This window comes from Tympanuchus pallidicinctus, unplaced genomic scaffold (genome assembly GCF_026119805.1).
Source record: "Tympanuchus pallidicinctus isolate F22 unplaced genomic scaffold, pur_lepc_1.0 scaffold38, whole genome shotgun sequence".
Classification (NCBI taxonomy): domain Eukaryota; kingdom Metazoa; phylum Chordata; class Aves; order Galliformes; family Phasianidae; genus Tympanuchus; species Tympanuchus pallidicinctus.
Window position 1 is genome coordinate 477,018 of NW_026294756.1, and position 27,302 is coordinate 504,319.

Genomic DNA, 27,302 nt, shown 5'->3' on the forward strand with positions numbered 1-27,302 from the left:
CGCAGGGCTGCAGCGCTCGGCTCGGCTCCGTTCGTTGCAGAAACGCTCGCTGGCTTTCATGCACTTTTGCTCTCCCCTGCATGCTGTGAAGAGCCGTGCCCTCCTGGCTCCATTAAGTGCTTAAGAGCTCCAGAACGACTTGGCTATAAAATATATGCGTACATTTAATACAAACCGATCCCCATTTCCGGAATGAATTGGAAAGGGGGGAAAAAAAACCAACACAAAAAAACCCAATAAACACAAAACCACTCCAATACTCAAAGCCCCCGGGTTCCCCTCTCCCACACTGCAGCTCCCACATCCCAGCCCCGTACCGGAGGGGCTCTGAGCCCCCTCCCCTCCGCGCACCCCCCCTGCTCCCCGCTGTCGCTTTAAGGGCGCTGTCTGCGCCCGGCCCGGGGCCGAAGTCCGTCGGGGCTGCGGCGGCGCTCCGGGGATGCAGCTCCGCTCCGGGCCGGGCGCTCTCGCCCCCCCTCTGCTCGCCCTCCCCGTTGCTCTCGGCCTGAGCGGCGCTGCGGCGTTGGCGGAGTGAGTTCGGTGCGGGGCTGCACCGCTCCGGGCCGGGATGGAGCAACGGGCGGCGCGGGGAGACGTCGGGGTTTGGACAACGCTGCGGACGCGGGGCGGTTTTGGGCTCCGGGGCGATGCCGAGGGGGTTCGGTGCTGCCCGGACCGAGGGTCGGGCTGCGGTTCGGGTGCGGGATGTTCGCTGCGTCCCGGCCGAGCCCGCAGAACGTCCCGCTGGGCTCTCATCCCGCGGCTGCGTTTGCGGTATCGGCGGATGCGGGGCGGCTCGGGTTCGTGGCACAACGCAGACTTGGGGTCACCCAGGCCCGCCGATGGGGTCGGGGCGCTCAGAGCTTCCCCCTCGTAACGCCCAGCCCCTCCAGCGCTGCTCCCGGCGCCGCGCGACCCCTCCGCTCACCTCCGTTTCCCCCCCGCCCCCTCGGGCGTTGAGCCCCGGCCCCACAGCTCCCAAATCCCCTCCCATGGCCATCAAGGAGGGGTCGGTGCCTCTGCCCCACAACGGCCCCATCCTCACCCCCTGTGCCCGGCAGCGGACCCGCAGATGCTGCCCCGTGGGGACGCAGCCCCGTATGTCCCCCCCCCGCCCCATCACACAGGGTGACGTCTGACGGTGACCGGAGGAACCCTCCTTCGTGCTGCTCCAGCACCGCTCTTGTATTTGAATTCTGAATTAATCATTCCAGGGGAGTAATTAGTCATGTAGTAATTAATTATACACTACTAATAATGCACTTATGCGTTGACAGTTAAATCATTTGATTGTTTTGGTGTTGATTTTTTTTTTTTTTTTAATGAGTATCGGTCGGTTTTGGATGCCCAGAGTGCGCGGGTGGGGGCGGGGGAGTGGGGGGGGGCTGAAGACAACCCGAGCCCCACTCAGAGCCGCTGCGATGCCCACCCCATAACCCGCCCCTCGCCATCCCATCCCTGCCCCCCTCCCCGGCACAAAGCAAACGAGTCGGGGGTCTTTGGGGTTGCGATGGGAGTTTCCTACAGGGTGAGCTGTTGGCACGCAGCGATGCCTTTGTGCTCAGCGAGCGGCGCTTCCCCTGTTCCATTTCTTTGGTGCTGCGGTTAAAGGCTGGGGTGAAAAATGCCGTAACGTGTTCAGAAGACACGAGAGGCAGAAGAATTGGCTGGAACAGACCCCCGCTAATGCAATTCCCCCGGGAGGGTAGCAGTGAGCTCAGGACGGGTTTGCCTATAATTTCTTTGCACTCCTCAGACAAATCTGCAGCGTTTGTCTTCTCATTGCCTGTTCATTTTATAATCAGCAAGCTGGACGGGGGAAATGAGGCACACTGGGGACACGGGCCTCCCCTGCCTGACCCCCCTTCCTGTCCTACAGCAACACACTGCTGCTGGTGGCCGTGCTGCTCCTTGCTGTGCTGCTCGCCTTCGTCTACTTTGCCAGTGCTGGGAGCTACTTCCAGGACCCCCTGTTCTGCGGTGAGTGCCGGGGCTCCCAGCACCCCCAGTCCCCCCGTTGGGCAGTGGGGTCACACGCTGAGCCCTCCCTGCTGCTTCGTGCAGTGTTCGTGGTGTTCTCCTTTGTCTCTGCCATCGATCTGATCATCTCACTGGAGGAGGATGGCTTCATTTCGGGTTTTGCAGAGGTCTACGTGAGAGAGGTACAGCCCCATTGCAATCATTGGAGTGGCCAAAAGCAGCACCCGACTCACCCTGAGGGGGTTTGGGGATGGGGAAGGTGCTCACCCCCACCTTGTGATGTCTGCTGTCTGCTCAGGGTGAGCCGTACCTGCGCACAGCACACGGCATCATGATCTGTTACTGGGATGGCATCGTGCACTATGGGCTGTACCTCGCCATGATCACAGCCATGAGCCAGCGGTGAGCGGGGCCGGGGGGCTGAGGGTGGGGGGGAGGAGGATGAAGGGGGGGCTGTGTGCTGGGCTCTGACCGCACTGACTCTGCAGGAAGAGCTATAGGAGCCTGGGTCTCTTCTGGCTGGGCTCTCTGGTGATGAGCATCCTCGTCTTCCTGCTTGGGAATCTGATAGGTAATGGCGCTGTGGGAGGGACGCCAGCACCAACAGCACCCCATGCTGTTGCCCCAGAGATGAGTGCTGGGCAGTGTGCTGCCCCCACCCACCCCACGTCCTCCTCCTCAGGCAAATACAGCTCCGACATCAACGCTGCCTTCCTGCTCAATCTGCCCTACATCCTCATCCCCATCTGGGCGGGCAGGCGGCTCTTCCAGCAGCCCAGGGCTGTGCCGTGCCTCACAGCGGAGCAGGTGGGCACCAATGGGGCAGGGGCTGGGCGGCACCGACCGTGGGGCATCAACATGGGGCACAACCCAGCACCACGGGGCGTCAACAACCCTTATCTCCCCCCCAGACTGAACGGGAGCAGCGCAGGTGGCTGCACCAACGGCCCCACGACCTGGTGCTGGTGCTGGTCCTGCTTCTGATGGCTTCCTTCACCTTCTTCAGGGGGATGGTGAGCACCGGGGGGGCCAGATGCGCCGTGGGGAAGGGTTGGCAGGGGGCAGACTTTGCACTGGGGTGGGCTCCTGCCGCCCTTGGGTCCGTGCAGGTGGTGCTGGATTGCCCTGCTGACTCCTGCTTTGAGTACATCTACCAGCACGAGCCCTACCTGCGTGACCCCATCGCCTACCCCAAAGTGCAGGTGAGTGCGGGCAGTGGGGACCCCTGTGTCTCCCAGGACACGACGACTGCTCCGTCCCTCTGCTCACAGATGCTGATCTACCTGTTCTACGTCCTCCCCTTCCTCTGCCTCTGCATCTACGCTCTGCTGCGCCCGGGCTGCTCCTGGCTGCCCGACTGGAGCCTGGTGTTCGCTGGGGCCATTGCACAGGTGAGGGCAAGGAGCTGGGGGGGGGAAGGGAAGGTTGCAAGTGGGCACCCACCCTGCATCTGGAGCAGCTCCCAGAGCTGCCTCTACAGCCCGATAATTAATTATTCCTCGGTGGATCTTAATGGAGCCGGGGATGAGTTTGCCAGAAATAGGCTGGAGCGAGCCTGCAGCCTATAGACAGGACGTGGGCCAGAGCAGCACCCCTCGGTGCCACCCCTTCCTCTGTCCCCAGGCGCAGTTCTCCCATCTGGGCTCCTCACTGCACTCCCGCACGCCCTTCCCATACCAGACCCCCGAAGACGTCTGGTGGAGTTTCCTCATCACAAACGTCCTTTATGCGTTGGGGCCGCAGCTCCTCGCCCTCCGCTGCCTGCACAGCCCCGCGTTCTTCCTGCCCATCACCTCCAGCAGCCTGCAGGGGGGCAAGAAACACCAGTGAGCTGCCAGCCCCTCCATGGGATGCTGCTGTGGAGGGGTCCCGTGCGATGCCCCTGTCCCTCTGGTGCCTCCCCGTGGTCCTGGATGCGCTGGGGGGACTCGGCGGGCTCTGTGTGCGGCTGGGTGGCCTGGGGGGGGGTCTTAGTGGTGGGAGTGATGGACCCCCTCCCCTCCCCCCGTCCCACCCGCGTTCTGGCTGTTGGAATGCAGAAGCATGGAGCACACCACAAAAAAACAAACCTGTTTACAAAATAAAGGAGTTCGGGTCCGGCTTTGTAACACCGGTGTGTGTGCACTGTGTCCCCAGAGCAGCTGCCCATGTCCCCCCTCCCGTAAAACCCCCCGCCCCCCCGGCCCGTGCTGCCCTTGCCTTGCCCTTGGTGCTGGGGATGCGGCAGGGAGGGGGGACTCTGCGCGGAGCGGGGATGCACGCGGGGCTCAGAGGGGTGCATGCGTGTGTGCGGGGCTGTGCACGCGTGTGTAGAGCTGTGCAGACATGCAGAGATGTGCACACGTTTAGGGATGCCCCGCGGGTGCCCGTTCACGTCCCGACCGATTTGAGGGTCTTCATCCGTGCCCCCTCCCCGGTGCTGCCCTTGTTCTAAGGGACGGACCGGGGGGAGGGGGTGTGGGGGGGAGGTCGCCCTGCCGAGCTCCAGTCCCCCCCGGGGGCCGCCCCGCCGTTTCCCCGCCCGCCTGGCGGTACCGGGGGTGCCGGTGCCGGTACCGGTGACCTTGGCAGCCGGCGGCCCTGCGCAGCGCCGGGAGCCGGGCAGGGCCGGGCCGCGCTCCCGGTGCCGCCCCCTGCGCGGAGCCGCACCGACAGCACCGGCAGCACCGGAGCTCTCCTGCGGTCGCCCCCCCTTCCCCCGCATCCCCCCGCCGCGGGCCGGCACCGCACGGGTGCGCGGAGCCACGGTAAGTGCGGAACATCCCGGTACCGGCACGGCGTGCGGGGCAGCTCGGTGGGACCGGGGCTGAGGGGGGGTTCTGGCCGTTTCCCCCCCGCGCTGCGTTGCTCCCCGCGTCCCGCAGCTCAGGAGCTCCCGCCGCAGTGCCCCGCACTGCAACACTGCACCGCACCGGGACCTCCACGGGAGGAGGGAGGGGGGGAGAGGAGGGGTTGCACGGCACTGGGGTCTGCCCCCGCCCCTCAGCTACGCACCGACCCCGAGCACTGAGCGCCGGGAGGGGTCCGTCCCAGAGGGGGGAATTTGGGGCACGGGGGGATCGCAGCCCCCGGCGGGGGGGGGGGACGAGGACGCAGTGCGGGGTTGCACCCAGAGAAAGGGATGTGGGTCAGCCCGGAGGGGGGGGGGTTGTGCTGCAGCCCACCCTCGCGCCATCAGTTCAGTTTCCAGATGTGCCATAAATAACTCACGAGATCCGTCCCGCAGCGCGTGCCATGAAATATTCATCCCGGCTGTAACTGAGCGGGTGAAGCGGAGTTCAGTGCTGCACAGCCCGGGGGTCCCCGCGGGGCGCTCAGCCCTCACCCCACAGCGCTGCCAGAACGGGAGATGGGCACACTGGGACTGGGGGGGGGAGGGGGTCCTGCAGGTGGGGCCTTGGTCTTTGTGGGGACGGGAGGTTGGATGCGATGCTTCCCCTGTGCTGCCGTGTTGGTGGATGCTGATGGCTCTGCTCTCCCCCCAGATGTGTCCCCAGGGGCCCTGGGCTGCGCTGCTGCTGCTGGTGGGTGTCCTCGCTTCTGACACGCCGCCCAGTGCCAGGGGAAGGAAGAAGGTGGTCCACGTCCTGGGTGAGTGCTGGGGGGTCCATGGTGGGGGTGCAGGCGCCCCTTTGTGGAGCCTTTGTGGAGTGGGGTTTAATGTTCTTGGAAGCACAGCGGAGATGTCCCATAGCTTGCAAAGCTCCTCCAAAGTGGGAACCCTCCCCAAAAGCTGCTTCTTCCCATCTCTGAGCCGAATGGCCGCTCTGCCCCACCACAGCTCCATCCCATCTGACTCTGCGATGGGGCAGCTTTGGGAACGAGGAGCCCACTGAGCTCAGTGTCCCTTGCAGAGGGGGACAGCGGGGCCGTGGTGGTGCAGACAGCTCCGGGGAAGGTGGTGACGCACCGGGGCGGCACCATCATCCTGCCCTGCCGCTACCACTACGACGTCTCGGCCCACGACCCCGACGAGATCCGCCTCAAATGGACCAAAGTGACGGAGCCGATGGCCTTCGTGGACGTCTTTGTGGCTCTGGGGAAGGCGAGGAGGGCGTTCGGCAGCTACCGCGGGCGCACGGCGCTGCAGGAGGACGGCTTTGGGGACGCCTCGCTCATCATCCGCAACGTCACCCTGCAGGACTACGGGCGCTACGAGTGCGAGGTGACCAACGAGCTGGAGGATGACACCGGCATGGTCAAGCTGGATCTTGAAGGTAGCGGCGCGGCGCTGGATCCGATGGGAACGGGGACACGCGGGGACCATCGGTGGCCATGTGTGCTGCGTGGGGTGACGCAGCTCCCAGTGCCACATCCTCGGGCTCAGCTTTACGGCCGCTTGTTTGTCCCGGCATGCGCTGTGTTTTATTGCATCTGTTATTGGCTTTTATTGTTGCTCCAGGTTGACTCGCTGGCAGCTCGTAAAGGCCGCAGATAGATGGAGGCACGGCCTCGTAAAGCAGCAGGGGGGACTGGGGCGCGTGGCAGCATCGGTGCCGCACGTGGCTCAGAGCTGAGCTGTGGCACGGGCTGGAACAGCTGGGGATGCTGAGAAAAGGGGAAAAGCTTTGTCAGCGCACGGCCGTGCCGCGTGGTCAGTGCACGCCTGCTGCAGGGGCTCAGCCCCGTGCCTGGGTGCTCCGTACGGCATCGATGTGACCCCCGCTTTGCCATGGGATGAAGGGTGGTTCACGGGTGACGCTCTCACACCCCAGCCCCGCTCGCTGCCCCACAGGCGTCATTTTCCCCTACCATCCTCGCCTGGGCCGCTACACCCTGAACTTCCACGAGGCGCAGCAGGCTTGCCTGCAGCAGGACGGCATCCTGGCCTCGCACGACCAGCTGCACCAGGCCTGGCTGGAGGGCATGGATTGGTGCAATGCAGGCTGGCTGCAGGACGGCTCCGTGCAGTACCCCATCTCCCACCCGCGGGAGGAGTGCGGCCGCAAGGACACCCCGGTGGGTGTGCGCAACTACGGCTACCGGCACAAGGAGAGCGAGCACTACGATGCCTTCTGCTTCACCTCCAACCTCAACGGTGAGTGGGGAAACTGAGGCGCTGGAGAGAGGTTCCCCGTGGAGAGAAGGGGCCGTTCGCAGTCTTCTCCCTGTGCTGCAATGCCAAGGTCCTGCTGGATGCTGCTAATGGGACCGGCCTCAGGAAGTGGCTGCACACCCCCGTGTCGCATCACGAGGGGTTCGGGAGTGGGGACCCCCATCCAAAACCGGGGTCCATCTGTGTGCCCCCATCACCCTCTGCTCGAGGGCACTCGCTCTCAGCCCAGCTCTGTGTTCCCTGAGCAGGAGGAGGGGATGGAGGTAATTGCAGCTGCGAGTGGCCCGGGTGATGGATGAGGCCGGGGCCAGGCAAGACAGATTGGAGCCGTGAGGGCTCTGGGGCTGTGTAAATTCCTCCTGGCTGGCAGGGCAGCGTGGGGGGGGCTCTGCGGATGTTTGTTTAATGGTGGCAGACAGGATAAATAGCAGGCAGCACCGCCAGCACCAGCGGCACCGCGCAGCCCCGTAAATCTGCCCGTGCTGAGGGGGGGTCCCCACGGCTGGCCGCTTGTCTCCTCCATCCCTTCTGATGAGGATTGGGCTGGGGAGGCCCAGATCCCCCACAGGGATGGATGTGGGGCTCACCCCTCCTGGCAGCACCGCTCACTCCCATCTCCACCCAACGCCCCACCCGCTGGCGCTGCACCCCATCCCCAAACCCTTTTCTTTTCTGCACCCCCCTTCTCTTCCCCAGGCAAAGTTTACTTCCTGAAGACGTTCCGCAAGCTGAGCTACGCCGAGGCGGTGCAGGCCTGCAAGAACAACGGGGCGGCCGTGGCCAAGGTGGGGCAGCTGTATGCTGCCTGGAAGATCCAACTGCTGGACCGCTGCGAGGCGGGCTGGCTGGAGGACGGCAGCATCCGTTACCCCATCGTCAACCCGCGGGCGCGCTGCGGCGGCCGGGAGCCTGGAGTGCGCAACCTGGGCTTCCCAGACAAGAAGTACAAGCTTTTTGGAGTGTACTGCTTTAAAAAGGCTGGTGATGCTCCTCCTGAGAAGAAGAAGGGTGAGGGGCATCCCAACCGTGTGTGATGCAGTGCTGGGGTTCCCCACGAGGCTCCCCCAGCCCTGCATGGCTGCGGAGCGTCCTTGGACTCCGCAGGGAGCCCCCAAGGTTGGGGCTGTGCACGTGGAACTGGAAGAGCTCAGGTGATGCCGGCGGGTGCTGTGCTGTGCCCGGGCCCAGTGATGCCTGGGGGGAAACTGAGGCACCTGGAGAGAAAGCACTGAGCTGCCTGGGCAGGAAGATCCAGCACCAACCTGGCAGAGCCCATCTGAAGTCATCGCTTAGAATTCAGCGCATTGCATGTGCAAAAAGCCTGGCCAGAGCAATGCAGGACTGAACCCCCTGCATCCTTGTGCTCTCCAGCTCTGCGCTGGGACCAACCCCACCTCGGGGTGCTGCAGGTAACACAGCAGCGGGGGCACAGCCCCAAAATCTGGCACCAATGCAGGCGGTGCCCACTTGGGGCAGCAGCCTCTCGCCCTCGCGCTTGGCTTAGTGCAGAAGCTGCCCCAAGCTGTCTGCCCACCCCGGCCGGGGGCAGCTCTGGGTGTCATGCAGCCGCAGTGCTGTGAGCTGGACTTAGGTAAAATAAAAGCTTCAGCTGCTTCGGAGAGCTGAGCCGGGCTCACGTGTCTCCTTGTCCTGGTGCCTGCTGGCGAGGGCAGCAAAAGGGACCCCGGGGTGCACAGAACCACGGGACAGCACTCACCCCACCTCCCACCCGAATGAACATCGCTTCTGGTTTCTCTCTGTACCCAAAGTCCTGGTCCAGCAGAACTGGGCGTGTTTCAGGATTTCCCCAGCAGCATCCTTACAGCATCCCTACTGCATCCCATCCCCACTGACAGATCAGGACCAGCCCCAAGTGTGGGGAGCAGCACCACAGCAACACAGTGCCAGCTGTGACCCCTGAGCCACTGTGGGCACAGCAGGGGACCCCATGTTCCCCACACGGGGGGGGGAGCACAGCAGCTGCTTCTGTGCTGGGCACAGCTGAGCACAGTGCATCCATCGCCTTCACGGCTCTTCCAGCACTGATGACAACAAATAGCTGCCAGGAGGTGACACGTGTGGCCACTGGGAACACAGCAAGGGGACTGGGGGCCACCAGAGCCCCAGGTGATGCTGTCACACGGTGACGGATGGCAGTGGGGCAGTGACACAGCCCTGGTGTGAAGGAGGGTCGTGTTGGATAACACCAATTTAGCCATGAAAGGATGCAGATGGAGAGCAGTGGGCAGGGAGTGCATCCCACCTCCATGGGGTCCCCGCACCCGCAGTCCCCAGCCAAGCACAGGATCGGAGCTGCTCAACTGTTAAAAAAATTTATTAAAATGTCCAGCAGTACAGAAACGCAGAGTCAGAAATGCCACGGAGGAGGGGAGGGGGTACGGGACACTGCAGTCACATCGCAAACAGCAGAGATCAGAAAGCGCCATACACACACACGCCAACTCCAATGGGAAACCGACAATGAACGGAAAAAGGGAAATCCAACCCCAAAATCCAGCCCAGAGGGTCCCACAGGGCGGGACAGGGACCCCCGTGCTGGCTGTGGGGACGTTGGCAGGGCAGGAAGACAGGGGGGGGGCTGTTAAAAAACCGGAGCCCCCCACGGGGCAGCGGGGTGATGGGTGGGGGCTGCTGCGTGTCCCCCCACAGCCTGGAGGGGAGCAGAGCCCAGGGGGGCATCGGCCGCCATGGGGCAGCCCCCCCGGGACCCAGCGGGGATTTTGGGATCCCCATGCAGGGTCAGGGGCTCGACCCCGGGGTGGGGCATGCAGGGGGGGGCTGGGGACGCACACGCAGCCGCCCCCGCTGGGTCCTATTCCCTACGGGGACGGGCATCCTAGGAGCTAAAGCAAAGAGGGTTATAAAAGAGGGGAGGGGGGAGGTTGGAGGGGGGTCAGAGGACGTCACCACGTCCCGTCCCACGGACGGCTGTTCCTGGGGTGCCTGGGGAGCGCGCGCTCGCTGCCTCCCCGGCCCTAGAAGTAGTGGCCCTCCTCCATCCAGTCCAGCCGGAGGTGCTTGCGGTGTTTTCGCCGCTCCTTGCGGGGTTTGTGGTGGTGGTGCTGGTGGTGAGGGTGGCTGTGGCGGTGCCGGTGATGCCGCCGTGCCCGGTGCGACCGCCTGGCTAATGGGGGACAAAGGGCAGAGACGTTGGGGGGGGGGTCAGGGAGCCCCCATCCCCACTGTACCCCCAGACCCCACTAACGTTTTGTGCAGAGCAGTTTGGGCCGGTCCCACTTGCCGTTGCTGTGGCACCTGATGGTGGGGACGTGGCGCTGGGTGAAGCCCTCCTCGCACTGGTAGCGCACGCTCGAGTGGATGCTGTACCTCTCCTTCTTCTTCCCCACGAGGAACGCGTTCTCCACCTCGGAGGGGGGCCCACAAAGCACTGCGGGGGACAGAGACCCATCAGTGCCCACCTGGACTCCTGGTACCAGCAGGGGACATGGAGACAAGAGGACACAGAGGCAAGGGGACACACGGACAAGGGGACACAGGGACAAGGGGACAAGGGGACACCCTACACCCGCCACGGCCTTAGGATAAATCCCATCCCATCCCATTGGTGCTGCAGTGAGGCGTTCCTGAGGATTTACAGGGGTAATTAATGGCCCTATTGGGGAGAGCGCATCGTTCCGCGCGGCCGCGGGAGCGGGAGGAGCGCTCCCAGCGAACAGCTGGAGGTTAATATAACTTTCAAGATAAGGAATGAGAGCTTAATAGTTTTAATGGTGGCAAATTAAGCAAATTAAAGTGGAGAGGGAAGAATTAACTACAGGGGAAGAAAAAATAATGGAGATTAAGGGGAGCCGCTCGGGTTTTCTTTGGGAGAGGTTTCCTGAGGATGAGGAGGTGCCAGAAGGCTGCAGGATGAGGCTGCAATGGGGAGGCTGTGGGCCCACGGGATGCTGTAGGATAGGGGTGCTGGGATGGGGAGGAAGGGGCCACGGGATGGGGAGGCTGCGGGATGACGGATGGGGTGCTGCAGGGTGCGAGATGAGGATGCTGGGGGATGTGGGACGGGGAAGCCGGTGGCTGCAGGATGGGGTTGGCAGACGAGCAATACCTGTGCCCTTCTTGCAGATGTAGGGCAGGTTGTAGTTGCAGGGCACGTCATTCCACTTGCCGATCTCGTGGGAAACCAACACCACGCAGTCCTCACCGCCCGCAAAGAAGTTGTCGGGTTGGTTCTCCCTCCAGTTCTCGTATTGCTGGTGAGAAAGGGGGGAGGCTGAGAGCGCTCGCGCCCCACAACCCCCACCCCACGAGGAGCCACCCCATGGGTCTCACCAGGCCGGTGTTGTCCGTCCATTGGAAATCCTGCTCCACAATCCTGTCGTTGAGCCCGATCCAGGTGTTCTCGTGCCCAAAGCCTGGCGAGAAAAGCATCAGAGGCGGCCGCAGGCACCGGCATCCACGGGGCTGGGGAGCACCCAGGGGTGCTGCCGCTCCCTTCCCCCCCCCCCCAATGTGCTCATACTGTTGATGAAGCCGTGCTCCTCCTGTGAGTGGATGCTGGTGAGATGCCCAGCGCGCCGGCGGCAGTCACGCTCTGCGTCCTCCCAGGAGCGCCGCCGGGAGAAGTAGCGGTAGCAGTGGCCCTGGAACTTGTGCCAGTTGTGGTCACAGCCCTCCGTGTCTGCGGGGATGCGGGGACACCAGGGGTAGGGAGAGGGACGGGCACCACCCCAGTACACCCAGGATGTACGGGGGGCTCCTGGGTTCAGCTCCCCACCCCCTATGGGGCAGGGCTGGGGGGTCTGGGGGCTGCTCTCCCCCATGCCACCCTCCCCACCTTTCTCACAGCGGCTGCCTCCGTAGCTGGGCAGGCAGAGGCAGACGAAGGCGTTGACCTCATCGATGCAGGTGCCGCCGTTCTGGCAGGGGCTCGACAGGCAGTCATCGATGTCTGCGGGGATGGCGAGGGGCTGCAGGCAACGCTGAGACCCCCGGCACCCCCTGCCCTTCCCATCCCCATCCCCAGCATCCATCCTGGCGCGGCCGTCCGCTCACCGATCTCACAGTTCTCCCCGGTGAAGCCCGGGGCGCAGCTGCAGCCGCTGACGGAGCCGTTGGCGTGGCACGTCCCGCCGTGCAGACAGGGGTTGGTCTGGCATGGGTCAGCTGGAGCTGTGGGGTGGGAGTGCTGTCAGCGAGGCACTTCACCCAGCCCACCCCACTGACAGCCCCATGCGGCAGGATGCCCACCCAGCCCCGGCTCCTTGGTGGCACAGTGGGGACAACGCGGCCCCATGGCGGCCCCAGGGCAGTCATTACGGCAGTGCTTCCACCTCTCAGTGCCTCTAAACTTTAAATCTATTCTTTTTGCAGACACTAAAGGCTGCGTGTGCTGAACTCCCCTCAGCCAGGAGTCACCTCGCTCTCCATTATTATTCTCGACCACGAATATTAAATATTTAGGAGGATGCTTTTCTGGCTCACGTTCACAGCTCAGCTCACTTGGAAAAACCCATCGCAGCCAGTGAAAGTCCCCACTGAACCCCACAGTTTGGACACCTCTGCCTTAAACCCAACCCCAGCTCCCCGTGCCCCGTGCTCACCATGCTGGCTGCTGTTGCTGCTGTCTGCCCACACCAGCAGCTCCTGCTCCTCCAGCACGGGCTCCTCGCCGCTCCCACTGTCAGTATCCAGCAGCAAAGCCCCCCCTGCGCCCCCCGGTGTGGTGGGCTCAAAGAGCGGCCCCGCACTCGGTGCTTCAGGCCCATCTGGCACCCATGGGTGAGGGGCGGTGGGTGACGGCCAATGGGTGTCAGGGGATGCTGGGGGGTGGGTGGCTGTGCTGGTAGGGGGTTCGTTCTTTGCCTCCTCTGAGGCGTCCTCTTCGCCAGGACTGGGGGGCTGTTGAGGATCTGGGGGGTGTGAGGGATGCTCCTCTCCTTCCAGCCCTGGCTCAGAGGGGTTTGGGTGCTGTGGGGCAGCTGTAGGGCCGTCCCCCACTCGCCCGCTGCCCTCCAACGGCCACTCGGAGCCCAACCGTAGGATCACCTCGCTGTCTGTGGGGGAAGCTGAGGGGACATCTGGAGCCACTGGGGTGATGGCTGCTTCATCCTGCAGCCCCATCCCCACATCCAGGTGCTCAGAGGTGGGTTCAGCCCCCATTTCGAGCGCCCCTTGGGGATCTGTGGGGCTCAGCCTGCTCTGCGGATGGGGAGAAGACACTGCAGTGGGGCTGGGGCTGCCAGGGAGCCCCATGGGTGGGTGGACAAAGGTCACCGCCTTCCTCTGCCGCTCCAGTGAGCCATCACCCAGGGCCCCACCGCTGTCACTGATGGGCTGTGCAGCTGTCCCGGGGTCCTCAGCCACCAGTGGGGCTGGGGGCAGTGGGGGCCACGGCGGGATGGGGCTGTCGTCCTCCCTGGGGGCAGCGTCCCCGGAGAAGTCCTCAGTGACATCTGCAGGTGGCTGAGGAGAGTCACCGCGGGGCTGAGCCTGCCCTGTGCTGACGTCCTGGTGGTGTGAAGCGTCACTGGGAGCCACGGGAGTGGATGGGGATGATGACAGGGACCTCCGTGTGGGGTCCCCGGGACCATGTGGGGCTGTAGAGGGGCTCCACTGCGGTAAATCCCTCTGGGAGGGAGGCACAGGGATGGTGGATGGTGCCAGCAGCTCTGCAAAAGATTGAGCACTGTGGGGTTCCCTGGGTGGGGTGGCAGCACCCCAATGTCACCCCCCCACCCGGGGCATCACTTACTGTGGCCGATCTCCTCCTCCACCTCGTTGGAGAGCGGGTAGAGACCTCCTCTATGGGGGATCTCAGCACTGGGACGGGTGATGCCCCACGTTTCCACCGCGTTGGCTGCAGCCCCCTTCACCTCCAGGGCCAGGATGGGGGCCTGGGTGATTGTCCCCGCTGGGTCCCCAGCCATTGTGTGGTCATCAGCCACTGTGGGGTCCTGGGCCACCGAGGGGTCCCGGCTCTGCTGCTGCAGCTGGAAGTAGCGCCCATTCAGCCCAGCGTAGCTGCTCTGTTTTGGAGTGCTGGGGGTTTCTGCTGCCACCATGGGGACCGTCCCCAAAGCTGGTAGTGCTGAGCTGATAATCTCCTGGGCTGGACTTTGGGTCTGTGGATGCAGGGTGAATGGGGGTTCTGGAGGGTCAGGGAATTCTCGCGGTGCCGGGCTGCTGCCAAACAGCTCCTGTGTGGAGCCCCGCGGCGCCTGGTCCACCGCGTTGAGGGCTTCATCCTCGAGCGGCCACACCGATGAGGATGGAGAGGATGAAGAGGCCTTAATGCTGCCTCCGGGGATGTCACCACGCCACGCTGCCGTCACGCTGCTTGCCAACTGCAACTGCTCGTCCTCAGCACCACCCGGCCCTGCAGCCCCCAGCTGCTGCAGGACACCGGCACGTGGGCTGTCCCCAGAGGTGGCCATGTCCTCACGTTCCACCAGCACGTTGTCACTGCCCAGCGGCTCCTGTTCCCTCTGCTCTACAGTAGAATCGGGAGCACCCGCCGTGTCCCCTGCAGGGATGGGGGATGAGGGTGAGCTGCTGCCCGGCACACAGCGGTGGCCCCGAGGCCGATCCTTGTTACCTTTATAGCAGTATGCATCGAATTTGGAGGTGGGTGGGGGGAAGCCGGTGCGGTTGGGGAAGCGGTAGAGAGTCCTGACGCCCGGTGCCTCACCGCCACACTTCCTGCGTGGAGCCAAGATGGGGTACCTCACGCTGCCATCCGCCAGCCAGCCTGGGTCACACTGGTCCAGGCCCTCACGCCAGGCCAAGTACAGCTGCCCTGTGGTGGCCAAGGCAGCCCCACGGCCCCGGCAGTGCCTCCGTGCCCCCGACAAGGTGAAGCGCCCTGGGGCCGTGGCATAGAACACCTTCCCTGCAAGAGAGCGCGGCGCATTGGATGGCCGTCCCCATCCCCACGGTGGCACCAAGGGATGTCCCACGCATCACCCAGTTCTGCTTGCCTTGCAGCTCCCGTGCGTAGCAGTAGACGTCGTACAGCTCACCAGGCTCCCTCTGGCCATAGCTGCGCACCCCGGGGAGGCTGTTGCGATCTCCATAGCAGCCGGGTCGGGACAGCGTGATGGGGTACCTGCGGGACAGGCTGTGCTGGGTGCCCGGCTCTGTGCCAGCAGTGGTGAGGGACGCCCGTGCCACGCACTTACCGCACGCTCTGGTCAGCCAGCCAGCCCGCATCGCAGTTGTCATAGCCGTCCTCAAAGGCAGCCTGCAGGTGCTGGGGGGAGGCGATGACGGCCGAGTTGTCCATGCAGGCACGGCGGGCAGCAGCGAAGGTCAGCGCGTAGCGAGCGCCCGCGGGGCGGTAGTGGAAGACGACGCCTGGAAGGGAGCAGCGCTGCTCACACACAGTGCTGGCTTATGTGGGGCACACAGCTTGCAGAAGAGGGCTGGGAATCTTTCGTGTGCAAGATTTGAACGGGGAGCACAGCATAGAATCGAGAACCACCAAGGTTCGTAAAGACCTCCAAGGTCAGCCGGCCCAACCATCAATATTTCCCCACTAAACTGTGTCCCTCACTACAGCATGTAACCATGCACAGCTTGCATATGGTGCACAACTCACAGTGCACAGCTTGTAGGGTGTGCATGGCTTGCATGGGCGCACAGCTCAGGGGGAGCTGACAGCACGCACAGCTTGCAGAGGACACACAGTGCACTGCTCACATAGGGTACACAGCTTGTAGGGTGTGCATGGCTTGCATGAGGTGAGCGGCTCACAGCATGCACAGCTTGCAGAGGATGCACCCCACAGCTCACACAGGACACACAGCTCGTCAGATATGTGCTGTTCACACGCATCCCATGCATCCCCTATAAGCCACGCGTGCTGCGTGTTGCTCGTACGGCGTCCAAGGGGCGCACGGCTCACGGGGACAGCACAGCTCACGCAGGGTGCAGGACTCACACAGCCCCCCCAGCGGCCCTGCAGCCCCCCAGCTCACCCATCACCTCGAGGGGCAGCAGGTCCTGCTCATCGTCGATGCCGGCCACCACCTCGCAGCGGTACAGCCCCGCATCGCTGGCGCGGGTGGCACGCAGCAGCAGCGTCCCGTTGTAGCGGTCACGGGCGTAGCCAGGGAGGGACACGCGGCCCTCGTAGGCTTTCACCACCTTCACCACGTTGTCCTTGGCCACCAAGATGGGGACGTCCTCCCGCTGCCCGCTGGCCGAGCGCACCTTGCTCCATTTGACGCGGGGGGGATCCGGGGGCTCGTTGGGGCCCAGCGAGGCGGAGGGATGCAGCAGGAAGAGGCAGGGCAGTGCCACGGGCTCCCCCAGCCCCACTCGCACCGCCTGGTGCTGCACCCGGCTGATGTGGATCACCTTCCCATCGTCCTGGGAGCCTGTGGGAAACCACGGGGGTGGGCTGCAAAATGGGGCACTGAGAGGGGCTGCTGCTCCCCCGTGCTGCCATTCAGTGGCACCAGGGGAAACTGCCCCCAAACTGGGAGAACGTGTGGCAGTGATTCCCAGGTTCATAGAATCGGTGAGGTTGGTAAAGGACCTCCATCCTCCTCCTGCACTAATCCTGCTCAGCCTGGCCACGCTCCCATAAATCCTATCACTCTCAGTCCCCCCTGGGGTTGTGGAGGATGCTTCCCGCAGTGCTGAGCCAGTTGGGGATGGTCACTAATCCCGGTGCTGCCCTCCACTGCCTCCCCACCCCACAAAACTTCACCCCAAGCCCATTCCTGCCTCGGGGCTACAGGAAGGTCACAAAACCCCATGGCAGCGGAATGCTGCTGTGTCCCTGCCGTGTGAGATGGGGACATGGGTGGCCTGCTGCTGGGGGGAAAGTGGGGATGCAAAGCAGACCCAGAGATGCACAAAGCCAGCCATGGGGGTTGGCTCAGAGGGGGGTGCCAAGCAACGGGATTAAGGGTTTAAGGGATCCCAGTGCGGGGGGAGCATGGCCACCCGGGGGGGCTTTTCCCTCACTAATCCCCTGCCGACCCTTCTTCATCCCACTGCGGAGCTGAGGCACCGTGCAGCCCCAACCCCCACCGAGCTGCTGCTCCTCCCTGTAAGTATTCCTTATTGCTGGTGGTTCCCTGCTCGCTGCTGCTGCTAATTGTTGCGGGCTCATCATCCCAAGCCACTGAGTGCTGGCGACTCCAGACGACTTCCTGCTCCTCTCCCAGCCCTGCTCCTCCTCACCCTGCAGCCAAGGGGGGGAAGCACCCATCCCCGCATTCCACTTACCCAGCACAGCGATGGGGAGCAGGGTGAGCCCAAGCAGAAGCCAGCAGCCGGCATCCCCCATCACATGGACCATCCTTAACCTGCAACGAGAGCAGGGTCGGCTGCTCGCTGCCTCTTGGCTCTGTGCTCCACGAATCACCGTGGGGACGCAGTGACATCGTCCCCCCAGGAGCCACAGGAGCAGCGCTGGCTCTGCTCAGCAGCGGCACACGAGCACCGTGAGTCCGGTTTTGCTCCCGGTGCCACACGTGGTGACATCCCCACATCTCCACCAAAGGGATGTGGGTTCACTCGGAGGTCCCACGCCCCCCCAGCACCAGGTGCAGCCCTCGCTCTGCTCCAGCATTAACATGCAGCGGGTGCCTCTGGCTGCTGGAGCCGGGCTGGAGCACAAAGCTCCCATCCATCTGTTTTACCGCAGCACCGATTAGTGCTTTCTAAATCATCTGCTCTCATGCCTGGGAGGGATGCTGGCTCTCCAGCTCTGTCACCGAGCACTGGCACAGCCCTGTTCCCTGCCCAGGATGGGAAGCTCCTGCTCTGGGGGATGTGGATGGAACCCCCCGATCCTCCCAAGCTGCAGCTTTGGCTCAGCGCCCAGCTGCCCTGTGCCCTGATGTTCCATTTTCCAACTCCTGATTTCTCACTCCGTCCCCTCTGCTTTTACGGGATGAAAATAGAAAGAAAGAACAGAACGATAAGAAGAAAAGGAGACCCCCTGTGTTCAGTGCTAGAAAATGGCCCTTCTGGGGGGTACAGAACTGGGTTTTATTTCATCTGTTCTACAGAAGAAACCATCTGCAACCCTATGGCTGCCCCTTCCCTTTTGCACAGCTCCGTGGTTCTTCCTGCTTCCAAAAACTGCTGCTAATAAAAGCGAAGGGGTGACCTGACCCACAGTGCAGCTCCACGCTGAGCCCCAGCCCGAGCTCAGCCTGGGGGAGATGAGGGAGCAGCAGGGAGCAGCCGCCCCACACAGAGCCCCAGAGCCTGGCTGGGCACAGTGGCTGCTGCAGGCTGGGATGCTGTAGAAGTGAAGGCAACCAGGGGCTGCTAAGCTCTGCTGTTTGGGATGGAGATTCCATCCTTGATGCCCAGATAGAAATCAGCACTCAACTTTTCCCCGTTTCCCTGCTCCAGAAAAAGATGGTAACCAAGTGCCTTGGCACGGCATGGCGTGGCCAGGCTGGGGAGTTCCAGCTCCTCTCCACTGAAATGCTGATGTTGCTATTCTAAGGCATCAGGAGCTCCCTCAGCACAAACCCTTGGTCCAGGGATGTGGGGAGGGGCGGCTCCAGGACCTCCAGGTGGGGACGGAGTGGTGGGTGCAAGATCCAGATGCTGCTGCTGCAGGATGGGTGCACCCAGGACACTCAGCAGTCGCACACAACCCGAGACTTCACATCACTCACAATCTCTTTTTGGTTCTTTTGGTCTTTTTGCCCTCGTTTTCCCTTTCTGCATCCCTCAGCACCCATCCCCTGCAGTTTCCAGGCCACATCAGGCAGTGGGGCAGACCCAGAGGTGAAGGAACGCAGTGGGACCCCGAGGATCCTCATCCACGTGCCCACATACAAACACTTCCTTAAGCTCTCTGCTGTTTACCCAGTGCTGCTGCTCTGCAGACGGACGCTCGCTGAGCAAACGCAGCCCGCACCGCTGGGTAAACATTCAATATTTTATTTAAATGTTAAACATAGAAGTTGCTCTTTGGATGTGCAACTGCCTGCCGTGGCCGGATGGATGGATGGACGGACAGCAGTGCCACGGCCGCCCCTGGGCTGGCAGCAGGATCCCATGCATGGAGAGGATATGGGGCTGCATGACAGTCACCTTCCCTGGCATCAGCATTTCTGCAGGTTTTGCTTTCACAGCAGGAACAGCGCAGTGCTGGGAGGGGACATCAGCACCCACTGCCTCCTCAGGGAACTCAGGCTGTGAACCAGGGGGGTCCTGGTGTCTCCCAGCCTGGGAACAGGGCGCACAGCCCCAACCTGCTGCTGTGATCCCCTGTGCATCTGAGCGCACGGGGACCGCATCCCCGGTGGCACTGGGACTGCTGCAGGCAGGAGGACAAAAGGAGAACCCTGCCACGTCCCCAGAGCCCACGCTGAGCCCACGCCAACCTCAAAACTTGTTCCCAAGATCAGGGAAGCAGCGCTGCAGCCCCATCCCTACCAGTGCTGAAACCACACACAGCCACCAGCACACACCCCATCGGGACAAAGCAGAGCCCAGCACAGCCCCCTCCCCCCCCGCAATGATTCTCCTTATCACAGCATCCCCAGCTCAGCGCCCCGTTAATTACAGAACCATCTTCCTCTCACCTCTTGGACCCACCACCCCATAACCCAGCCCTGGTGACCCCATCCCGGGTTCAGACGGGTGTCACCATGCTGTCCTCGGCGGTGGCACCGACGCACAGATGTTGGCACCCAGAGCCGGCGCCGGCCGTGCCACCGCATCCCGAGAGCTGCGGGTGGGTGGGTGAAGCCGCGGGTTGGTGGCACGGCGACACTGGCGGTGCCACGTGGCCGGGCCGTGCTGGGGACAATAGCAGCGTCCCCAAACCCCGAACCTGGACGGCCCCTGCTGCAAACCGGGCAAAAGCAGACGAGAGAAATCTAAAATAACGCCGGTGCAAAGCCGCTCCCCCCGCAGCCCTCCTCCCCGGCCCAGGCGAACACTGTCACATCTGTCACTAGCTGTCACCTCATGAATAATTCATCCCACTCATGAATATGCAAAGCAGGGGCTGATGATTAGCTCCAGCTGAAACCTAGCTGAATTCCTCCCTGGCGTCGGGATGACCCTGCGACTTTTGGGGCATTTTGTGGTCCCGAGAAGTGCGGGGAGGAGGGGGGCAGGGCGAGGATTGCGGGGTGAGCGGAGAGGACACTGGGGACAGCCGGAGGGACACGGGCTGGGGATGGGCGGGAGGGAAGGGGACACCATCACCCCCGTGCGGCCGCAGGAGGACGGGGTGCCCCCACCCTCGGCTTCGCCCCGCAGGCAGGGATGCCCCATTCCCTCACCCCCCCGAGGCGGGCGCTGGCACCGTGACCTCCGCTGTCCCCGCGGCTCGCTCCGGTCCCCAACTCCAGCGGGGGCACCGCGCAGCGCTTCAACACCACGCGATGTCCCCGCAGCGCGGTGCCCCCCCGGCACCCCACATCCCTTCGGCGGGGAGGGGGAACCCACGCGGACCCCCCTGCGCTGCGCGGCCGCGGAAGGACCCGGCGGCTCCGCGTCCCCTCCTCTCTGCCCACAACAAAGGAATTCTGCACTCCGCGCTGCCGTCACAGCAACGTGACGCTCCGCTCCCCCCCCATCCTGCGAGCATAAATTAGCACCTCGGAAAACTGTGATCGTGTCCAATATGGGCCCTTTGCTGGGTGCGATTTTTATTAGGCAGACAAGTCTGCAGCCTTTATTTTAGAATTTGCTCTTATTTTCATTTGCTTTTTTTTTGTTCTTTTTTTTTTCTTTTCTCCTTTTCCGCCTCGATTTCTGCCTCTCCCTGGGAGGCTGAGCCCCAAACCCCACACAGCACCACTGCAAGCTCCACCAGCAGCACCAGTGTCCACCCCAAATGCAGAGGTTGGTGGGTGCAGGATGTGTGCAATGGGGGTGGCATGGGGGCGGGCCTCAGCACCTCCATGCCCACAGCACACAGGGTGTGCTGGAACCTTGGGGACTCCTCTGAGCATCCTAAACCCAAACCTGCACCTGCATCGCTGCAGCCCAGCCTTGCCACATGCTGTCCCCATGCTGGGGGAGCTGGGACTCATCCTGCCCGTGTTGCTGAGCCTCTGCTGGGACCCAGCCCTACCTGGGAGCTTGGGGGGGCACTGGAAGCACCAAATCTGGGCTGTGAAACTTTCTGGCTCCTTCCCTGTTGGGGGAACGCCGGTAGCACCAACACGGAGCAGGCAGCGCGTGCAGCGGAGGGGGCTGTGAATCCTGGGGAGGGGGTCACAGAACCCCATAGCGGGGGACACCCATTTGCCAGCGCCTGCCACCCTCCCCATTGTCCCTGCTCTCTTCTCCCTGCCACCATCCTCCAGCCCGGCCTGTCCTACCGGCCTCAGTGCTGGCATCCCTCGGCCCGGGTGTCCCCAGCCTGAAAGCACCGCTAAACCCATCCTGCTGTCCCCAGCGTCCCTCCGTCCTGCTGTCCCCACGGTCCCACCCCTCTGTCACCCAAGCCCCACTCCCGATCCCCTCAGCCGGTGTCCCTTCCAGCTTCCCCATCCCGCACCCCCCAGCTCCAACAGCCCCCTCGGTATCCCCAACCCTCAATCATAGCGCAGCCCTCCTCCCAGCCCCCCTCACCCCATCGCACCCCGATGTCCCCCAGCCCCAGTCCTTCCCTCCGCAGCCCCGGTGCCCGCATCCCCCCGCCGTGACAGCCGCGTTGTTCCCGGCCCCGATCCGTCCCGCTCGTGTCACAGCGGTGCCACCGCCCCCATCCCCGGCCCCGCCGACACCGGGCACCGCAGCGGGGGCGCGGCGCGGGCGGAGCCGGTACCGGTACCGGTTCCCGGTGCCGCACGTACCTGGGGCCGTACTCACGGCGCGCAGAGGGTCATCGCCGCCGGTGGAGCCGCGCACCGAGCGCCCCGCCGGCACCGGGGGCTTAAAAGCGGGGAACGGATAGGGGGCTGCGGGGCCGGGTCCCCCGGAGGGGGCCGAGCCGGGCCGGGCCGGGCCAATCGCGGCTGGCGGCAGGCGCGGCCCCCCCGCCGGTGCCGCCCGCCCGCACCTGCCCGCAGCGCCGGCGAACCCGCGCCCGCTCCGCGCCCGCCGCGCTGCCCGGTGCAGGGCGAGGGGCGGCCGCGCATGCGTCGCCTCCCCCTTCCCCCCCCTTCCCCCCAGCGATCGGGGCCGCCCCCTCCCCTGAGAGCGGGGCCACCCCCCGCCGCCGGCACCGCGGACCCCGCCGTTGGGTGGAGCTGTTTTCTCTGGGGTGGGGGGGGGGGGGTCTCAATACGGGGGCACCTTCCTTGCAGCCCCCTCCGTGCAGCGCACCTCCGCATCCTGCCCCACACCCGGCGGTTTTGGGGTGTCACCACGCAGGACGGATTCCTCCAACCCCTCTGCTCCCCCAAACCAGTGCTCAGCTTTGCAGCCCCTCTCCACCCCTTTGGTGCATGGGGACCGGCTGGCTCCAGGCATGCTTTTGGGGGGTTCTGCTTAAAGGACGCCTTCCCCACACCCCTAAACCCCTGCTGCACTCAGCACTCTGCAGCTCCCCCCCCCCCCACCTCCCCCCGTGCCCCACACAGCCCCACGGCAGCTGGAAGGAGCTGAGGATGCAGAAAGGAAGAAGAGAAGGATGTGCAAAGCCTGGGAAAAGCCCGAATAACCCCAACAAAGCGATGAGACACGAGGAAGCTACGATGCCAAAAGTGACCCCCAACTTGGGGGGAGATTGTCACTGAACTGGGGGAGGAGGGGGAGGGAGGGCTTTTGTTCCCCCTGAACCTGCCAGCCTGAATGCAGAATGCCACCCTGTCTCCTGCAGCTTGGCCGGAGATGGGCACCCTTTCTCTTCCTCATCTATAGGATGGGCGCGCGGAAACCCGAGAGCAAAGTTCTCATTTCCGACTGCATTGTGCGGGACTTCGCGGCCCAGGCGCTGCTTCCTGCCTTTTGTGAGCCCCTGTCACAGAGCCTTTCTGTTCCCCTCCTTTATGCCACTGCAGCTGGCGTTCCTGCCCCGAAAGGTGCCCGAGCATGGGGGAAGGCGCAGGGGTTAAGGGCCCCGTGGTGTTTGCCAAGTGGGAGAGGGGAGAAGGACCTGGCTTTGTTACTGTGCTGGCACCACGCTTTTCCCACTTCCCACGCACCCAGGTGTCGGTTGGTGTCACCCTACAGGTCTCCAGTCCATAATATTGGGGGAAAAGGTGCACCCATGGGTGCTGGCTGGGCTGGGCTCTCACACCGTGTCCCAGCGTTGGGGACATGGAGGAGCACGGATGGTCACGTTTGAGGCAGCACCACTGCTCGAGCACAGCAGGATGGGGTCAGCCCCGAAATGCTCACCTGCTCCTGTGAGCACCGTGAGGGGTGAGGATGCTCCTGGTCCCACACCCACAGTGGTGCTCACACCTGCACTGCATTCCCTCCCTGAGGATGTCATCAGCTCTTCCCCTCTCCCAGGAGGGAACTGACAACAGCCGTACAGCCTCGGATGGGTGATTCCTCCCCAGAATTCCACCCCCTGCCCTGGGGATGGCTGTGGGATGAGCCCAGTTAGCAGCGAGCCCCGTGGAATCATAGAATCATAGGCAGCCCCAGCCGTGCCGATGCGCCGCCGGCCATTTGTCTTGCGGAGCGAAGGTGCCGGCAGTGAGTTATCGGAGCTCTCCTCTGGAGTGGAGATAAATGTCATAACAGACACCAGCCAGCACGGCTTATGGATGGGGATTTAATAGACACTGCTCCCCCTGCGCTGGCAGCTGCGCCGTGCCTGGGGAGCGTGGCCTGTGGTGGGACAGCGCTGAGGACCAGCAGCTGTTCCTAAGGGCAAGAGGTGAATCTGTGGGGTCTCTGTGCATCCTGGCCGAGCCCTGGTGCCTTGGCAGGATGGAACGGGAGATGCTGCTGCACGTGGCACAGAGGGACGTCCTCAGTCCTCCATCCTTTGTGAAGGAAGGGACTTGGGGTCTGCTGTGGGGTCCAGCTGTGCCTCCAGCCTGTCCTCATTCTCCACCTTGTCCCCGTGGCATCTCCCACCCATGAAAAGCACCAGCAGCTCTGCCCCAGGCTGCTCCAAGTGCCTGCAGCTCGCTGTGTCCCATGTCTGCAGGCACAGCAGGGTCAGGCTGGCGGCCCCCTGCACGGCAGCACGTGGTCACTCTGCTCCTTGGCTCTGCTCATTTTCAACCCCATCCGGTTTTGTCCAAGGGAACATAGAGGGGATTGGTGCATCTTTTTGAGCTGGAACACGGGTTTCTGGTGAAATCCTGCAGCAGTGTTGCCGTGACGACCCTCCTGCAGCTTCCATCCAGAGATGTTTTCCTTTGTTGTGACAGGGATGCGGGGAGGGCGCCGCGGAGGCGGCCGCGGGCGTATGGGTGCAAAACGGGGACGAGACGAGGGCCAGGACCTGCTCCTGCCCCCGGGGACATCAGCACTGGGGATGGGACATCGGCACAATGCACCCCCCCACCACAGAATGGCTATAGGGCTATGGGGAGCAGGAGCCACACGTGGCATGAGTTTGGAAGCTCTCAGCCAGGCGTGCCTCCGGCCAAGGACCACCACGCAGAGGGGACCCCGTTACTGAGCAGCGCAGTCGCAGCGCTCGGGGTGCACGTGGGGACCCATCCCGCACCCCACAGAACTGCTTGTTATTCTCCTCAGGTTTGCTGCCAGCTAATGGAGCTGGTTCCAGGAGAGCTGCCACGTTCATTGGGAGAGCGGCGTGTTAATGAGGCCCCTGCCACTGCAGCTGGGACCAGCACTCGGGGCACTGGAACGGGGACAGGCAGAGGATGGACGGACGGACGGCTCAGTGGGGCTGGATGCAGGGTGAGCAGCAGCGTCAGGTTTGGGTGAGATGTGGCTGTGGTGTCAGTGCTGGGTTTGGAGCAGGGCAGCACACCCCGATGGCAGCTCACCGTGGTGACAAGAGGTGGCAGGACACCTCGATGCTCTGGAGGGGGATGAGCTGAGCCCCATTGCCGTGGATACGCTGTCCCCAGCCCCACTGCTGCTCCCTGCAGTGTCCCTGCTCCTGGTCAAAGCTAGTACTGCACTGGACTTGACCCCAGCATGGTGACCAGGGCACAGTGGGGTCTCTGTCCATGCAGTGTTGGGCTGGAGGCTGCCTTGGATACAGTGCTGGTGCTGGGGCTCTGCCCTGGCCAGGCACAACTCCCTCCAAACCCACCAGCAGGATGAATTGATTTTATTTTCTGTTTCCATAGCAACTGCCTCCTTCCCATCCCCCTTCAGCCTTCTGGCAGCCCAGCCCCACTCCCGAGCCCTCCCACAGCACCCACCTTCCCTGGGGACACAGGGACACGGCTGTCACCCATCCCTGTCCCCCCCCAGGGACTCCCAGGAGTGGCACTGTCACCAGCTCTAAGGGATCCAAACCTGCACCTCTGCCCCAACGCAATGTGGATGGGGGATTTGGGTGTGTGGTGACAGAGTACACACGTCCCCCTCCAGCACGGGCACGGGGACATTAACCCATCCTCAGCTCTCCTGACACCGGCAGCAATTAGCACAGGGCTGGTTGTGGTGCTGTTTTATTAGCCTTGGTGGTAATTGCCCTCCTGGTCCTGACCATGCACTGAGCAGCACTTCCTGCATGCAGAGCCAGGCTCATTAACAGCACACATCCCCCCCTGCCACCTGCTCACAGTGACATGTACTCCCTGGCCCCAGAGGCACTGTGGTGCTCCATCCCCGTGGCACTGAGGGTCACTGAGCACTGTGGGTGCTCAGCACTCTCTGCTCCACCTATGGGCGCTCACCCTGCTGGGAGTTCTGCAGCCAGCCACAACAAGGTCAGTGGGATGACATCCTTCATCCTGCCTCCTCCCCGTGCAATGCACTGCCATGCACTGCTCCTTCCCAGTAGAAGATACCACCACGCTGCTATGGAGCATCAATTCCCATCCCAGTGCCAGCAGCGCGCCAAACCCCTCCCAGACCCCCCATGTGGGCACCCAAAGCCCCTCCGCGTGGGGATGGGGGCAGAGCTGCATCCCATGGAGCTCCCTGAGAACAGGCAGAGCACTGTGCAGGGCAGCGGCCGCGGAGCTGAATGGGCTGTGCTGCATTCACCGGTAATCCCCAGTGTTTACACGGAAGTGGAAATCAATTGCTGCAAGTAATTAACTGCAAAGGGCACAACACCCGCTTCTTCTCTGGAAGCAGCTCCTGTGCCAGCCGAGGTTGCTCAGCAAAACTCGCACGCCGGCACCCAGCACACAAAAAGCCCTGGCAGCGCTTCCTGCACTCCAGCACGACCTGCCTGCACTGCTCCTGGGGGGCTCCCAGCAGTGGGGTTGGGGCTCTGGCTCCATGCTGCCCTGCAGCCTCTTCAGTGGTGTTTTGGATAAAGGCAGCTCTGAGTGCAGGCTGGATGGCAGCCGGGGAGCATTCAGCACTGCAGCCGGGAGCGAAGCACCCCATGGCATTCCTCGAGAGCGAAGGAGAGGTAGAGGATGAAGAGCCTCGGGGATGTGAGGTGCTGAGCAGGAAAGAGCGGGCTGGGGCTGGGTCGGCGGGGGGGGGGGGGAAATGTCAGCCTGGTGTCCCCCGGGTCAGTGGGGCTTCAGCAATGCAGAGAAACCTCGATGTGCCCCACTCAGAGCTGGGATGCTGCTGGGAGAGGCAGGAGGGAGGAGGCGTGGGTCGCAGCAGCAGAAATAGCAGCCCGGTCCCCCGACGTGCGATTAACCGAGTGACATTTAAGGCTCCTGTGTTTTTGACCCAATTTCTCAGGCGAAACTCAAGGAGGGAGGAGGAGGAAGGTGCAGCAGCATGCGTCATGCGTGCACGTGTGCGCTGGCGTGTGCCACTGCATGCACGTGTGTGCTAGCATGTGTCCTCACCGCCACGTGTGCACATGCACACATGTGCCAGCATGCACGCGTGTGTGCACAGAGCTGGGGGGGACCGAGGCAGGAACACAAAGCCCCCAGGCCCTGTACAGAGCTGTGCTGCGAGGGGGAGGTGAGGGCTTTGCAGCACTGGGTTTATTTTTGCTGTTGCCTGAGCGCAGGCAGCCTCAGCACGGTCACTGTGACTCATGCCGGCAGACAAACACCCCGGGATGCTTCAGAGGGCTGCAGATCACCGCGGTGGAGGTGGTGGCTTTTGTCACCTCCCTCAGCAAATTGAGGCTGGTGGGGGATGCGGGATGCAGCAGGGCTGGGGCTGGCAGCTTCACCGAGCAGCCACAAAGACACCGAGCCGTGGGCAAGCACGGCAGCACCATGTGCCTGGGAGGGAGCGTTCTTAACAGCTGCTGTGTGTGTGCAGAGGGTTGTTGCTCCCTGCACAGCTGCTGGGGACACGGAGA

At 63.5% G+C, this 27,302-nt stretch overlaps 3 protein-coding genes across 5 annotated transcripts; 2 read left to right on the forward strand and 1 right to left on the reverse strand.

The window, feature by feature from the left end:
* Positions 1-399: 399 nt before the first annotated feature.
* TM6SF2 (transmembrane 6 superfamily member 2) lies at positions 400-3,938 on the forward strand. The gene is made up of 10 exons (XM_052699778.1): positions 400-531; positions 1,880-1,980; positions 2,065-2,162; positions 2,279-2,382; positions 2,469-2,551; positions 2,663-2,787; positions 2,892-2,993; positions 3,090-3,182; positions 3,252-3,371; positions 3,604-3,938. The coding sequence occupies exons 1-10, from the start codon at positions 440-442 to the stop codon at positions 3,808-3,810; spliced, it is 1,125 nt and encodes a 374-aa protein (XP_052555738.1). The 5' UTR covers positions 400-439; the 3' UTR covers positions 3,811-3,938.
* Positions 3,939-4,623: 685 nt separating this feature from the next.
* On the forward strand, positions 4,624-8,638 carry HAPLN4 (hyaluronan and proteoglycan link protein 4). 2 transcript variants are annotated; one of them, XM_052699777.1, is made up of 5 exons: positions 4,624-4,727; positions 5,466-5,571; positions 5,835-6,197; positions 6,716-7,018; positions 7,733-8,638. In XM_052699777.1, exons 2-5 carry the CDS (start codon positions 5,466-5,468, stop codon positions 8,068-8,070), a joined length of 1,110 nt encoding a protein of 369 aa, XP_052555737.1. In that variant the 5' UTR covers positions 4,624-4,727; the 3' UTR covers positions 8,071-8,638. The 2 variants fall into 2 exon arrangements, with proteins under 2 accessions (XP_052555737.1, XP_052555736.1); XM_052699776.1 differs by lacking the exon at positions 4,624-4,727 and having other exon boundaries at positions 5,383-5,571.
* A 730-nt stretch (positions 8,639-9,368) lies between these two features.
* On the reverse strand, positions 9,369-21,979 carry NCAN (neurocan). 2 transcript variants are annotated; one of them, XM_052699774.1, is made up of 15 exons: positions 21,814-21,979; positions 17,255-17,334; positions 15,994-16,395; positions 15,196-15,370; positions 14,995-15,122; positions 14,613-14,906; positions 13,770-14,540; positions 12,619-13,686; positions 12,071-12,187; positions 11,853-11,966; positions 11,538-11,696; positions 11,348-11,430; positions 11,124-11,268; positions 10,263-10,445; positions 9,369-10,177 (listed from the first exon to the last, which is right to left on the reverse strand). In XM_052699774.1, exons 2-15 carry the CDS (start codon positions 17,325-17,327, stop codon positions 9,951-9,953), a joined length of 3,939 nt encoding a protein of 1,312 aa, XP_052555734.1. In that variant the 5' UTR covers positions 17,328-17,334; positions 21,814-21,979; the 3' UTR covers positions 9,369-9,950. The 2 variants fall into 2 exon arrangements, with proteins under 2 accessions (XP_052555734.1, XP_052555735.1); XM_052699775.1 differs by having other exon boundaries at positions 9,369-10,181; positions 21,814-21,978.
* Between the last annotated feature and the right edge of the window lie 5,323 nt (positions 21,980-27,302).